General features: G+C 45.0%; 1 protein-coding gene across 1 annotated transcript in view; it reads right to left on the bottom strand.

Annotated features, from left to right (window-relative positions):
- Positions 1-13,038, bottom strand: part of RYR3 (ryanodine receptor 3) — a 541,796-nt gene that overhangs the window by 58,936 nt on the left and 469,822 nt on the right. Inside the window, exons 67-69 of the mRNA XM_034661206.1 lie at positions 10,579-10,819; positions 3,152-3,239; positions 2,959-3,051 (exon numbers count right to left, since the gene is read on the bottom strand). Coding sequence (XP_034517097.1) covers positions 2,959-3,051; positions 3,152-3,239; positions 10,579-10,819 — 422 coding nt within the window. The remainder of the gene's footprint in view (positions 1-2,958; positions 3,052-3,151; positions 3,240-10,578; positions 10,820-13,038) is intronic.

Genomic DNA, 13,038 nt, shown 5'->3' with positions numbered 1-13,038 from the left:
TACTCATCATCTTGGTCAAGAGACTGGCATCTCTTGGGCTAAACACGTTCTAACTTACCATTCCCCTCCAAGGAAGCTGCTGCCATTTTTCCAGAAAACAAAACAAGTTTAAAAACAAAACAAAACAAAAAAACACTTGCTCAGCTTAGTTACATTTAGCTTAACATATATTTGTAAGCCGGTGTTATATAAAGAAAATATACAATGAGCTCTCCAAAAAAAACCTGCCTTCATTGCCAGAAAAATAACACATCTTTGCACTGCTCTTCAGTCAATCAAGTATAAATAGTGTGGCCCACCGTATATTTTGTTTCTGCCTCCTTTCCATCTGCAATGGCGTGTGCAGTTTGTAGGCATGCAGCATTCCAGTACACAGGTCTCTGCAACAACTGCCATGTGCACTGAGGCCAACTTCATTTATACAACACCAGAATTCAGTTCAGAGTGGAGACAAAAGCAAGCACAGCTGGCCATTCAGAGTAGGGAGTAGAGAGAGCATCTAATTTCAGGGAGGAAAAGGCGATGAGGATTCACTGAGAGGAAGAATACCTCCTCCCCATTCTCTTATAGGTAGTTCTACCAAAGAATACCAGAGATAGCTATGAGTTACTGTTTGCTGGAAGCAGGGTAAAGGGGACTCCATCTGAAAGAATGTGCTGCATTTATCTCCATCCTAGAGATGCAGTTTAAAACTGACTTTACACATAGCATCCTGGTAGAGCTGCAAGGAGTCAGGTAGTAAGCTCAAGTCCATTCTACAGATTGGTAAAATGGGGCCTGGAGGAGTTCAACGATTGATGCAAGGCCATGCCTGTAGTCAATGGCTGGCCAAGGGTGGGACTTAGCTTCCTTTCAGTCTCTAGTCCTACTTAACTACTACATTTTGTGTCTCAACTGAGGCAACAGGATCAACAGGAATATGTTACCCTGAGGAGCACGGTAAATGTTATTTAATACCTGGGGCCTGTCCTCACACTCGCTATACTGTGATGTTGACCCCTTTCCATGTAGCTCAGGAAAAACTGGCATACAAGGTCGATGGGAATGAAATGAAAGTGCTTGCCCCTCTAGATGAACCTTACCAATAGGAAAGATGCAGATTCTGAGTATGACCATCCTCTGACAAGACAATGTCCCCTCTTCCTCATTCAGCAATGTGGATGACTAGAATTCCAGTTAGTCTGTTAGTAGGTTAGTTTTGAAATGTCATCCTCTGTCACCTCATCTCTTTCCACATGTAAACCTAGGGCCCTAAGTAACCACTCATCACCAGTGCATTGAGATGTCTTTGCCATTTCTGCTCATCTGGGATCCAAATCCTTATATCAGAGTCATTTCCATTGCTTTGCTGCCATCCGCTGACAATAACAATGGATGCTAGCTGGTTCAGTCCACAGCCAGCGGCTCTACACTACGGTGAAGGTAGCATAAAGTCTATCTGGGATTTATTGACTTTCTGTAGGCGGATGGAGCCAAGGAGAGCCAATGATGGCTGTAAGAAAACCCTTCAGAGGCAATTTAAGATAAATGTCCAAGGATCAGGCGTCTGAAAGATCCTATCTTTGTGTATCTCCCATGAGCAGCAGATGTGTTTGCCGGAAGTTGAATGCAAAATGAATTTTGGGAAATAAAAAAAAAATTATCTAAAGCACAAGAGGGATCACCTTAAGTAAAGTCTCCTCTTTGCAGCAAAGACTCCTCTTGAATATGAATATATACTTCTGATCTACTTTGTACATGCCCAGTTTCATATGTCAAACTTTATTAAGCAGTGTATAGCAGATTCTAAACTCTAAGAGTCAATTTTTGGATGCTAGAAGAAGTGACAATGTCAACACAGCTAAAAGACAGAAGGGGTGGAAAGTTCAGAGTGATGGCAGCTGAGCAGAGCTAGGCACACGTGGTGAAGTGTTGGGTGCTGAAGTTTTCATTGTTGGTTGTTATACCAGCCCCTTGTCTGCAGCTTTGCATACACAGGTCTTCGTCCCAAATGCTTATTTGGAAAGATGCTCCAAAGGCTTTGCTACAAACCATTGACTGCCATCTTTCCAGAACTGATTTTCACTTCTGAGGGGTCCCCATGCACACTCCACCTTCATGTTCCTCAAAGGCAGCTCTGCACCAGCAATGAGAGAGACGCACATCTCAGGTATTACATGTCACTTATACTTGACATATACAGTCAACCCTCATTGAGGCACACCTCTCAAGGGAACAGAGTCAAGAGTAAGCCATAACAGCTGGTAACAAAACACCACATTAAGCAAGTCTTGTATGTATGTATGTGCACCTGACGGAGTGTGTCTGAGAATTCCTTACAATCCGAATAGCAAAGGTTCCCCTCCTGTATTCCTGCTACGCTCCTCCCTGTAAGTTACTCTTTTTCTCAGACAGATATCCTGTATGTCCTCTTTTGAACATTTCCTGCAGGGAATGGACAAATGTTTGGGTTTGAATGCAACCCACATGGAAAATAAACAGAAGGCATTAAGAGGTCAGCACAACTGAAATAAAACAGCGACTGGATGTTCCAGATTGGAGAGAAACAAGCTCACTGTAAGAACGTGCTAACCAAGTCTTCAGAGCAAGGTAATTTCCTCACAGCTAATTGAACGGTGGCTCTAGGCGTGCGTCGTTTTGCAGCTTCATTACACCGGAAATAGTTCTATTTAAAAACAACTAACAGCAGCTTTGGTTTGGGAGACCTCTCGAATGCCTTAGGCAAGACTTGAAACTTAAACTTTTTGACATACAAGCAGCTATTTACTCAGAAAATGTGATGACCATGCTTATTTGAGAGCAGTTTCTTCTGGCTCATTCTCAAAGAAACAACAGTAAAGACTGCTGGTTTTCTTGGTTTGACCTAAATGCAGTATGGAGCTGATCCCTTCATACACCCAAGATATATAATTTAGGTCAAGATCGAAGAGTCTTTGGAACTGATTTCAGTGCACTTACTTTTGACATCTTGCTTTTGCTGTCGCCAGTTAAAAATGCCAAATTATTAATTTCATTCTGAATCACAAAATTTTGCTCTTCCCTCTTGAAGTTCTGAGTGGGGGGAAATAAAAAAGCCAAAATCACAAGAATGTTTTCGGAGGTCTGTACCTTTCACAACCATCTCTAAATTCAGTGTCCATATGTTCCTTACGTGAGATTTACACCACAGGATGAAGACCTCTGCCACCATGCGGAAGAGCTGGTCAGAGTCAGCACCGGGGCTTTTAAGCCAGTTAGATCTGAGGTGAAAAGCAAATGAATATGCATATGAGATTCAGTAATGATGAAAATAGTCACACTAAAAATTATTCCCACATCGCTGTGCACACTTATCCAGATAGAACTACATTCCCACAGGAACACGGTCTTCAGAGGGACTAAATATCCATGCACTCCTTACATGCATGTAGGCATGTAACTGTACATATTTTTGAAGGACCTGCAATAATTGTTTCCTATTTACCAAAGGATTCAAGGATTATCTTTGCAAAGAGATGTCGGAAAATAACATTTCAAATTTGTCAAAGGTTGTTTTTTGTTTGTTTGTTTTCTTTTTTCTTTTTATTTATTTATTTATTTTTTTAAAAGATTTTATTTATTTATTCGACAGGGATAGAGACAGCCAGCGAGAGAGGGAACACAAGCAGGGGGAGTGGGAGAGGAAGAAGCAGGCTCCCAGCGGAGGAGCCTGATGTGGGGCTCGAACCCATAACTCCGGGATCACGCCCTGAGCCCAAGGCAGATGCTCAACTGCTGTGCCACCCAGGCGCCCCATGTTTGTTTTCTTTTTTAAACAGATGGCGCCACTGAGGTTACACGCTGTTTTGGGACGGGCCTCCTTTGATCCATGAGGCTAGCAAGACTAGAAAAGTCTCTGTCAGTACGACATCTAATCTTGTCATGGACACTTGTCATTGTCAAGCCTCTGAAATATGGAGTGCTCTAAAAACAGTTCAGACCTCACACCTTTTCCTCTCAAAGCCAGCTCTGTGAACAAAATTTGGAAGACAATATGTTTTTCACTGTTGTTTTAAGTGTATGTGTAGAGACTAAACATTTCTTATGCCCTCTGAAATGGTTCAGAAAGTCCCTATAAATAGTATTACTCATTTCTTTTCTTTCTTTCTTTTTTTTTTTTAATTAAAAAGCAGACCAGGTTAAGAATTTCACAGTGGCAGCAAGAAGGCTAAATTGTGGCAGAATTCAGTCATTTCCTAAAAGTTGTCTTGCCCCTAATTATCTTACATATTTGAGTCAAATTATATTTTGAAAGGGCTGGGTGAGTTGCCATTTTCAAATATCTGCCTAGAGTAACACAGTAGAAGTTAAATCATCTACCATCATTCTTAGGTTAAAGCAAACTTTGGTTCTTGTGAATGGTCTGACCCACTGTTCCTTGGTGTATGCAGGGTAACCGCTATCAGAAGCCAGTTCCCTAATCCTTGGGACACCAGACTGAATTGCGCTGGGCAGCCTGCACCTTCTGCCCATTCATGGAGAGCACCGGGCTAAGGAGGACAGGGGAAGACTTACGAGGCCAAGACCATCTTTGTACCCATCTCTCATCTCTTTACTTCCTTACTGCCCTGAATTCCAACCTCACAGACATTCTTATCTGATCTTTCTTGTGCTCTACCTCAACTAGCCTCCCGTTTGCATGGTAGACACTACAGGTTTTCTACCCCATACTCATTCTCTTCTTCCTTAGGAACAAAAGCCCATTTTATTCAGGGTGGCATTGTGCCTGCTGAAGACCACACTACCCAGCCTCCCTTGAGGGAGAGCTATCTAAGTTCTGATCAGTGTGATGGAAGTTGAAATTGTTGGATGGACCTTCTGGAAAAGCTCTCTAAAAAGGGATCAGATAGCTGAAGATGCCCTTTGCCTTCCCCCTGTTGCTTTCGTGCTTCCTGCCTGGAGTGAAAATATGATGGCTCAAACACTAATTGGCACACTGCACCATAAAGTAGCTTCAAAGATGGAAGCCCGTGTTTAGGATGGAAAGACAGAGGGATGAGGAGCAATCGTACTGGCCCTGGATTGGGTATCTTTGGGCTTCTTTGTGAGATTTAACTTCTAAGTTCTCTAAGCCACTATAATCAGTTATCCATTATTAGCAGCCAAATGCAATCCAAACTTAAGGCTTGAGATTGGTAATGCTTTTTGATTTTGCTCATATTACTTTTTCAGAATCAAGTGTCAAGTTTTGTCAGAACTGCCAGCCGTTCATTCCTTAGTGTTTTGGTTTAAATGAGCTTTGTAGGTTTGCACCGTGGCCTGAGTGGGAAGAGGTGAGGGGTCACATCCTCTCGGGCCAGGAAAAGTACAGCCACAGGGTGTGTGAGCAGCAGGGGCTCTGAAAACAACAGGCGATGTCAACATTTCCTCACAGAAGACCAAAAAAGATTCTGATCCCTTTGCCTTCCATAGGAATGCAGTTTCCAATGAACGAATTTTGTTTTCAATATCCTTCTTCTAGGAGGCATATTTTCACCCTTTATTTCTAGTGAGGTTCTTTCCTCAGGTTCAGAGTGGTAGGTGTGGATGAAGAATATCTCATTACTATTTCCCCAGGCACACAAACTCTGCACCTCTCTGGTATTTGCAGGTGAACAGAAGATCCTGACCTCACCTCTCCTACTTGCCCATATCCTTTCTGCCCCCATGATGCAACCAGGCTCATCTCCCGCGTATTCCCAGTCTCCCAGAATCCACATCTCTCTCAATATCCAGCCACTTGATCCTTTTGGAGGTACTAAACTGATATCTGGGTCTCTTTTATCATCTGCACTGAGTGCTGCCAAAAGGCAGCTGGAAAATGCAAGGCTGCAGGTGGAGAAGGAGGTTGGGTTTAGAGGTAATGATCTGCAGGGGATGATGGCTGAAGCAACACAAGTGAATGAAATCACTGAGCATATTAACAGAAAACAAGAAATGTAAGAATAAAATCTTGGATGATCACAAGAGTAAAGAGAGATTTCATTTTCAAAAGGACAAGTTATCAGGCTTTCAAAGAAAGGAAAGCCAGGTATGAGGCTTTGAAAGAAAGTAAAGCCATATTCCTATGTTCATGGTTGGGTTGTCTGAGTCCAGCTAAGAGCTTATCTCAACCTTGTTCCTAAGCCTTCTGCAGAGGACACAGCCCGAGGCAGTCACTGCAGAGGATTTACTCAGATTCCCTTCAGCAGCCTGAGAGATGGGTTTTCACCCCAAATCCCACTATTTAAAGTCATTCGTTTCTGTGTCCTGACTGTTCCTGATTGCCAGATAGAAGGCTGAGAAGCCGTTGCCTCATGCAGCGAGATCTGTTTAACCTGCGCTGCCATGGCTCCTGCACGAGGAGATACAGAGCGGGTTTGCCCAGCTCTGACCACACTACACCCGGAGTCCTTGTTCATTCTGGGTCAGCTTTGGGCTGAACACCGACCGACGGAAGCTTCTGTTCAGAACCGTGTTCCAGAGGGTGAAGAAACTTGAAAGAGTGCCATGACTGGGCTGAAGGAAGTACAAAGGTTTTATATGATGAAGAAGAACAGGGAGGAGGACAGGACAAGATGGCTCTCTTTACTATTTAAAGAGCTGCCACCAGCTAGACTGGAACAGTTTTCTGAGGCTCCGAAGAGCAGAGTCAGAGCTGACGGGCAGCAGTCACAGAGCTGAGCTCAGAACCGTTTGAACTGTCTGAAACTAGAAAGGCAGGGCACTCCTGGCAAGTCTGTACCTGTCTCCTAGAAGCGTGGTGGGTAACCAGAGGTAGGAAATGCACTGCCAGGAAAAAGGAAGTGGGTATTTACTCATCCAGTTACAGGTACGATGAGGTGACCCCTATTTTTCCTGCCAACTCCACAGTCCCATACTTCCAAGCCAGTGATTCTTTTGGTGAAGAAAGTGCCCAAGAAGGTAAAGGCAAACACATAAGAAGGAAGTCTTTCTAAGCTGGGTTTGGGTGGCCATAACGTTCTCTGGTGTTCAGGGAAGAGCCGGCTGAAAAGTGGGGATGAATGAATTAATGATGATCTCAAAGTCTCTCTGACATTGCCATTTTTAGCAACTGTCAAACACTGTGTAACTAGAACACACTCTATCTTGAGTCTTGATCGTCAATAGTGACAAATGCAATTAAAGAGCTATTCTAGGAGCAACCTTACTCTGCTTTCATTTTTGTTTTTACCTCAAACTCTGACAAATTCCCTCTCTAACCGCTAATATAATTACGCTATTGGAAATGACGCAAACCATGATCCTTAAAGCAGGGTTTCTTTTGAGAGGGTAAAGTCTCCCATAGACAGGTAAGGGATTATATTATATAGTATGTGTAAGGTATTTATTTTCAAATGCTAAATAATATAAGTAACCAATTCTTTTAAATAGGAAGCACAATTTGCATTATAAAATAAACGCTAAAATGGGCTTCTCCAGATGTATTTCCTGCCCATGACAGAATGGCATACTACTCAAAACTTAGCAATGCTCCCCCAATCCTTTCAAGATCCACCATTTCAAATAGAATGTTTTCAAATTTATATGTTAGGCCTTTAAATTTTAAGAGGGTGTGGTATGATTAAAATACCTATTTGGTTCTTGCTCCCCACTAGGACCAACAATCCTATTCTTCAGCCTGTTCATAGACATTAGCCCCCCATGTCCTCCCACTTTCCTCAACATCCAGGTTAAATTCTATACTCAGTCTTTACAATTACCCTCTTACACACACCCATAATTCCCTCACCTATTTTTCTTTGTCATACTAACTTTGCAAAAACCCCAATTTTGGTTAAATCCAACTCTTTCCCTATTTTGGGCCTGGACCTGGTGGTGAACTGGCTGGAGAAAAAGAACCTGGTGATGGGTTTCACTTTAAATTCATGACCACAGGGGCACCTGGGTGGCGCAGTTGTTAAGCGTCTGCCTTTGGCTCAGGGCGTGATCCCGGCGTCCTGGGATCGAGCCCCACATCAGGCTCCTCCACTGGGAGCCTGCTTCTTCCTCTCCCACTCCCCCTGCTTGTGTTCCCTCTTTCGCTGGCTGTCTCTGTCAAATAAATAAACAAAATCTTAAAAAAAAAATAAATTCATGACCACAGATCTCAAGTGGGGCCCTTACTGGTGCCCAGTAATCACACAACACTGTCCTGGCCCAGCCAGTCTTCTCCTCTCCCTGGCTACTGCCTCACACCTTCTCTTTACTCCTCGAACTTCCAAGCACCTTTTCCCCATCCTCATTCTCAGCTGATGATCTTGCTTCCTACCTCACTGAGAAAATGGAAACAACCAGAAAAGGACTCCTACAGACCCCCAGACACTGTGTGTGTGTGTGTGTGTGTGTGTGTGTGTGTGTGTCTACCAGCACCCATACTCCCTGCCCTCCTGCTTGTTATTGTGGGTAAAGAAACTATCTAATGCTGACCCTTTGCCTGCTCAGAGAACACTGCTTTAGAAATTATCTCTCTCACTCTTACATGATAAATTCCTCCTTCTCTAATGAGATCATTATCTTTAACAAAGAAATGAGCTGACAAGTCTCCCTCCTAAAAACTCTGGAGCTTGCTTCTGCCTCCAGCCAGCATCCTCTCGCTCTGTCCCCCTTTGTGGCAAAATTCCTTGCACAAGTGTTCTGTACTGCTGTCTCCAAGTCCTTTTCTCCTGTTCTCTTCCAGCTCACTGCAAAGAGGCTTCCCTTTCATTGCTTCATTGAAAGTGCTCTCGTCAAGATTATCAATAACCTTTATTCAACATTCTTTCCTCCTGGCAACGCTTTGTGAAGCTGGCACCCAGAACACAATGTTCTGTCAGTTTCCTCCTGTCTCACTGCCTGTTCCTTCTCAGCCTCAGCCACTGGTTCCTCCTCTTCTGTCTGTTGTTTTTGTTGGAGAGCACAAGGGCTCGGTCCTTGGAACTCCTCTCTCTTCCCCTCAGACCTTTCTCTCATCCAGTCTCACGGTTCTCCAGTATGTTACTGACTCCCAAATTCTCACATCTACCCCAGAACCCTCTCCCGAACTCTGGACTCATATATTCAACTGCCCACTCAACATTTCCATTTTTATATTGAATAGGCAACCCAAGTTTAATATGTTCAAAAGTGACTTCTAGAACTTCCCCTAAAAATATCTGTACCCACAATTTTCCCTGACTCAATTGCAGGAAACTCCATCCTTCCATTTTCTCGGAATCATCTTTAACCCTCCTTTCTTCTCTCATTTCCAATCTGGAAGTCCTAAGGGCTTTACCTTCAAAACAGACCCCAGAATCTGACATCTTGTGTCAACCCTCCTTGCTACCACCCTGGTCTTAGCCATCAAACTATTTTTTCTTTTTCACTGTGGTAAAATACATATGAAATTTGCCAATAGTGACATTTAGTAACTTCACAAGGTTGGGCAGCCACTGTCATTGTCTAGTTTCCAACATATTTTTAGGACTCCAAAAGGAAACCCCCATCCCATTAAGCAGTTGCTTCCTAGTCACCCCCTCCCCACTCCAGGCCCTGGGAATCACCAGCTGGCTCTGTCTCTAAGGATCCCCATCAGCTCTTGACTGGATCACTGTGAACCTCCCAACTGGTCTCCTCACCCCCTTATTTGCCTCCATGTCTCACCATAGCGCTCAAAAAATGAATCAGATCTGGGCTCCTGGGTGGCTCAGATCATGATCCCAGGGCCCTGGGACTGAGCCTGGGATGAGGTGGGGGGGGGGTGTCGGCTTCCTGCTCAGTGGGGAGTCTGCTTCTCCCTCTCCCTCTGCTGCTTGCCCCGCCCCACTGGTGTTCTCTCTTTCAAATAAATAAATAAAATCTTAACAAAAAAAGTGAATCAGATCACATCACAGAGTAGCTCAAAGCCTCCACCAACTTTTCATCTCACTCAGAATAAAAGCCAGAGTCTTCCCGGTGGCCTCCAAGGCCCTACACTCTTGGCCCCACATTGCTTTTCTGACAGCTGCTACCACTCTCCCCACTCCTCAGTCTTCTCCACCCACACTGGCCCCCTTATGATCCCCTGAACACCCCAACATACTCCTTCCTCAGGGCTGACCCCACATGTTCCCTCTTCCTGGGAATATAACCCTTCCTAGACCCACATGGTTCCCCACCTCATCTCTTTCAGGTCTTTGCTCAAATACTGTTTTTCAGTAATGTTCTTATTTAAAACTGTGACTATGCACCACCCTGGCACTCCTAATTCTCCTTACTCTGCTTTGCATAATTTACTTATGCAAGGAAAGTATATCACTAAGTATTAAGGTTCTTATTTTGTTTATTGTCCAGTTGCCCCACTTCCGTGCCCCAAGAAAGCCCTTAGGCTAAACATCTTTGTTGTGTTCCTGCCTGCTCCCAATGCCTAGAACAGTGCCTGGCACATGGTAATCTCTGTTGAATGAACATGTGACAGCACTCTGCTTAGAGGGGAAGTGGGTCATTGCTGCCCCTGTCTGACCAACTCCCTCTGAGCTACGGTAGCATATGAGGATGGAAGGGGTGGCCATGTCATTGACCATGTGCCCTCCCTCCCTCGTCTGTAACCCAACCCAAAACCATCTTTCCATCCCGCGGCCAGGCTACCCCTGGTCTCCCGCATACCTGTTGTTGTCCACGTAGCGGATCAGCATGGGGTAGAAGGCGTAGAGGTCTCTGCAGAGGACTGCAAACTCGTCCAGGATGAGGAGCTCTGCCTCCTGAGTGTCTCCTCTGGTGTCGGCTTTCAGCTGCTCCTCCTCCTGCACGGTCTTGACAGCCTTTTTCTTCAGCTTCTCCAAAGTGGGGATGAAGTGGCTTTTCAGCAGGTCAGGCCGGGCTTTGCTGATGATCGGCTGGGCGTACACTGCGTTTGCAAACAAAAAGCCTCCCCCTCATTTCACAGGTTAGGACAATTGATAAAAGAAAAGAAGTGATATTGAAAGGCGAGGCTGTGACATTCCATGGACTCAGGACAGCCCCTGCCCTGTTCTCTTCCTGAATTGTCCACTCAGCACACGCTTCCCTCTCCCACAGCCACAGTGGGGGCAGGGAGCCACAGAAGGACCCTACCCCTATTCTGCTTGTCCAGGCCACAAGGAGCCCTGCCCCACCGAGCCCCTCGGGCATGCCTGGCATTGGCCACACCTCTTAGCTCCTCATCACATACTTTTAGGATGTTCATCCTGGTTTGGGCTTGCTAGCTAGGCTAAAAATTCCTTGAATGGAGCCTCCCCCTCCCCCCAATAACCAGCACTTTGCTGAGCCAAGGGTAGGCACTCAGTCCTGTGCTTTCTGGTTATTTTATAGAAAAATCTGTTGTTAAAAATACATTAAGCCAACCACAGTTTTCAGTCTCCAATGCTTGAGAACTGCCAACGCATTTCCTGGGGGCTCCTCGGGGCCCTGAGGAGGACAGACCAACTATCATTAGCTACGACGAACCAAGACGGAGGCTGGGGTGGCCACCAGGAGTCAAAGAGCGGACATGGCAATCAGTGGGACTTGGAACTGGGATCCTGGCCCTCTTAAAGAGAAAGATAAAACCTACATGCCTTACCCTATTACTTAAACAGAATATCCTCTTGGTCTACTTGATAATAAAGATCAGAATCAGAGTAATTATAAAAAAATTAAGTGAAATTAATAAGAGTCACGAACCACTGCCAACGTGCACTGTGTTTTGTGCATTAAAAAGTTTCTTTAGCTGGGGGGCATTTCAGTTGGCATCTGGCACTGTTTCTTTTAAATCTCACTACCCTATTTTTTACTTTCACAGCAATGACCGTTGTAGAAGGAGGAGGTGAAGACAGATACCTGCTGAGATGCACTAACCAAGAAGCCAAAACCCAGCTAGGAGAGCTCAGGGTTCCCACCTGCCCTACCCTGTGGTGTCCTTCTGCTCCCACCCAGAATTGGAATGCCTATTCCAGATGTGGGTGAGTTGGGGTTATAACTTAAAATTGACTTTGTTTTGGCACCAGCTAGGCCATCTCTCTTCTCTGCCCCTCTATGGAGCTGAGGGAGCCCATCCTTCCACCTCCTTCCTTCCCTGAATCCCGGATGAATTACAAAATAGAGCTTCTCAACAAATTGCCTTGGGGTTGGCAATATTCTTGGGCTAATAAGTAAGAAGGGAACATCAACTTTATTTACTCGTATGTTCATAGAGGCCTGCACTATCTAGTAGCCACGAGCACCCAGAATATTTGTAATTCTGATCTCAGTTCATTTCAAAGACAGGAAGGGGGCAGAAGCTTTTCTTCCCTGGTCTTGCAGAGGACTACCCCCTCATTTATCTAGGAAGACAAGTGTCAGGGTTGGGCTAATAGCTCCCTTTGGCCCAGCCACTGTGTTTCCTGGTGCAGGGGGTGGCGTGGGAGCTGCCTACCACAGAGCTGTCTACACTGTGGGTCCATCAAAAGCAATGACTGTGCCTTGGCTTCTGTCTCCTCAGACTCTGCTTTGACACAGAAGACACTAAATATTTGTGATTTCCTGACTGTGGGAAGTATGGTTATTCATTTTTCAAGGCTTTCCTTTTTTTGAGGTTGCTTCAGGAATAGAAAATCAGGTAACAAAATTCATTAAGAGCCTACTGCATGCAAGGAGTTCTAGAGGAATGCAGAAACAAAAACCCAAAAAACCCAAAGTGATGCTATTATGAGCCTAACTAAAGGAGTGTCTTAGAAAGCATAACATGAAATACGAACGCTGGCGACTTCCAGTATGGCCCAGACGGGAGTAGTTTTAAACGTGTACAGAACACACAGGAGCACTTACGGGGAACCTATGGAGATTATTACTGGAAGAGAAAATGGGATGCTTAAGTACCAAAAGCAAATAAAGCAATGAACATCCGGGTCAGGCAGAGTGTACAGAGAAGGGCTTTCTGGAGATCTTGAGGGACCTGGCTTCGTTGGGGAGCAAGCAGGAGCATTTGCTCCGAGAAGCTCTCTAGGGGAATAACTTTTTACTGGGAACTAAGAGGGGGAGGGAGACTAGTTTAGGGATGGACTGAGCGACCAAGAGAGAATGCAGGCACCCTGGCCCCGGAGTGGGGCGGGGGGAGGGGAGAAGAGGCAT

The sequence above is a fragment of the Ailuropoda melanoleuca genome, chromosome 5 (assembly GCF_002007445.2).
Source record: "Ailuropoda melanoleuca isolate Jingjing chromosome 5, ASM200744v2, whole genome shotgun sequence".
Taxonomy (NCBI): Eukaryota; Metazoa; Chordata; class Mammalia; order Carnivora; family Ursidae; genus Ailuropoda; species Ailuropoda melanoleuca.
Note: the sequence above shows the minus strand (reverse complement) of the source record. Positions and strands in the feature narration are given on the sequence as shown.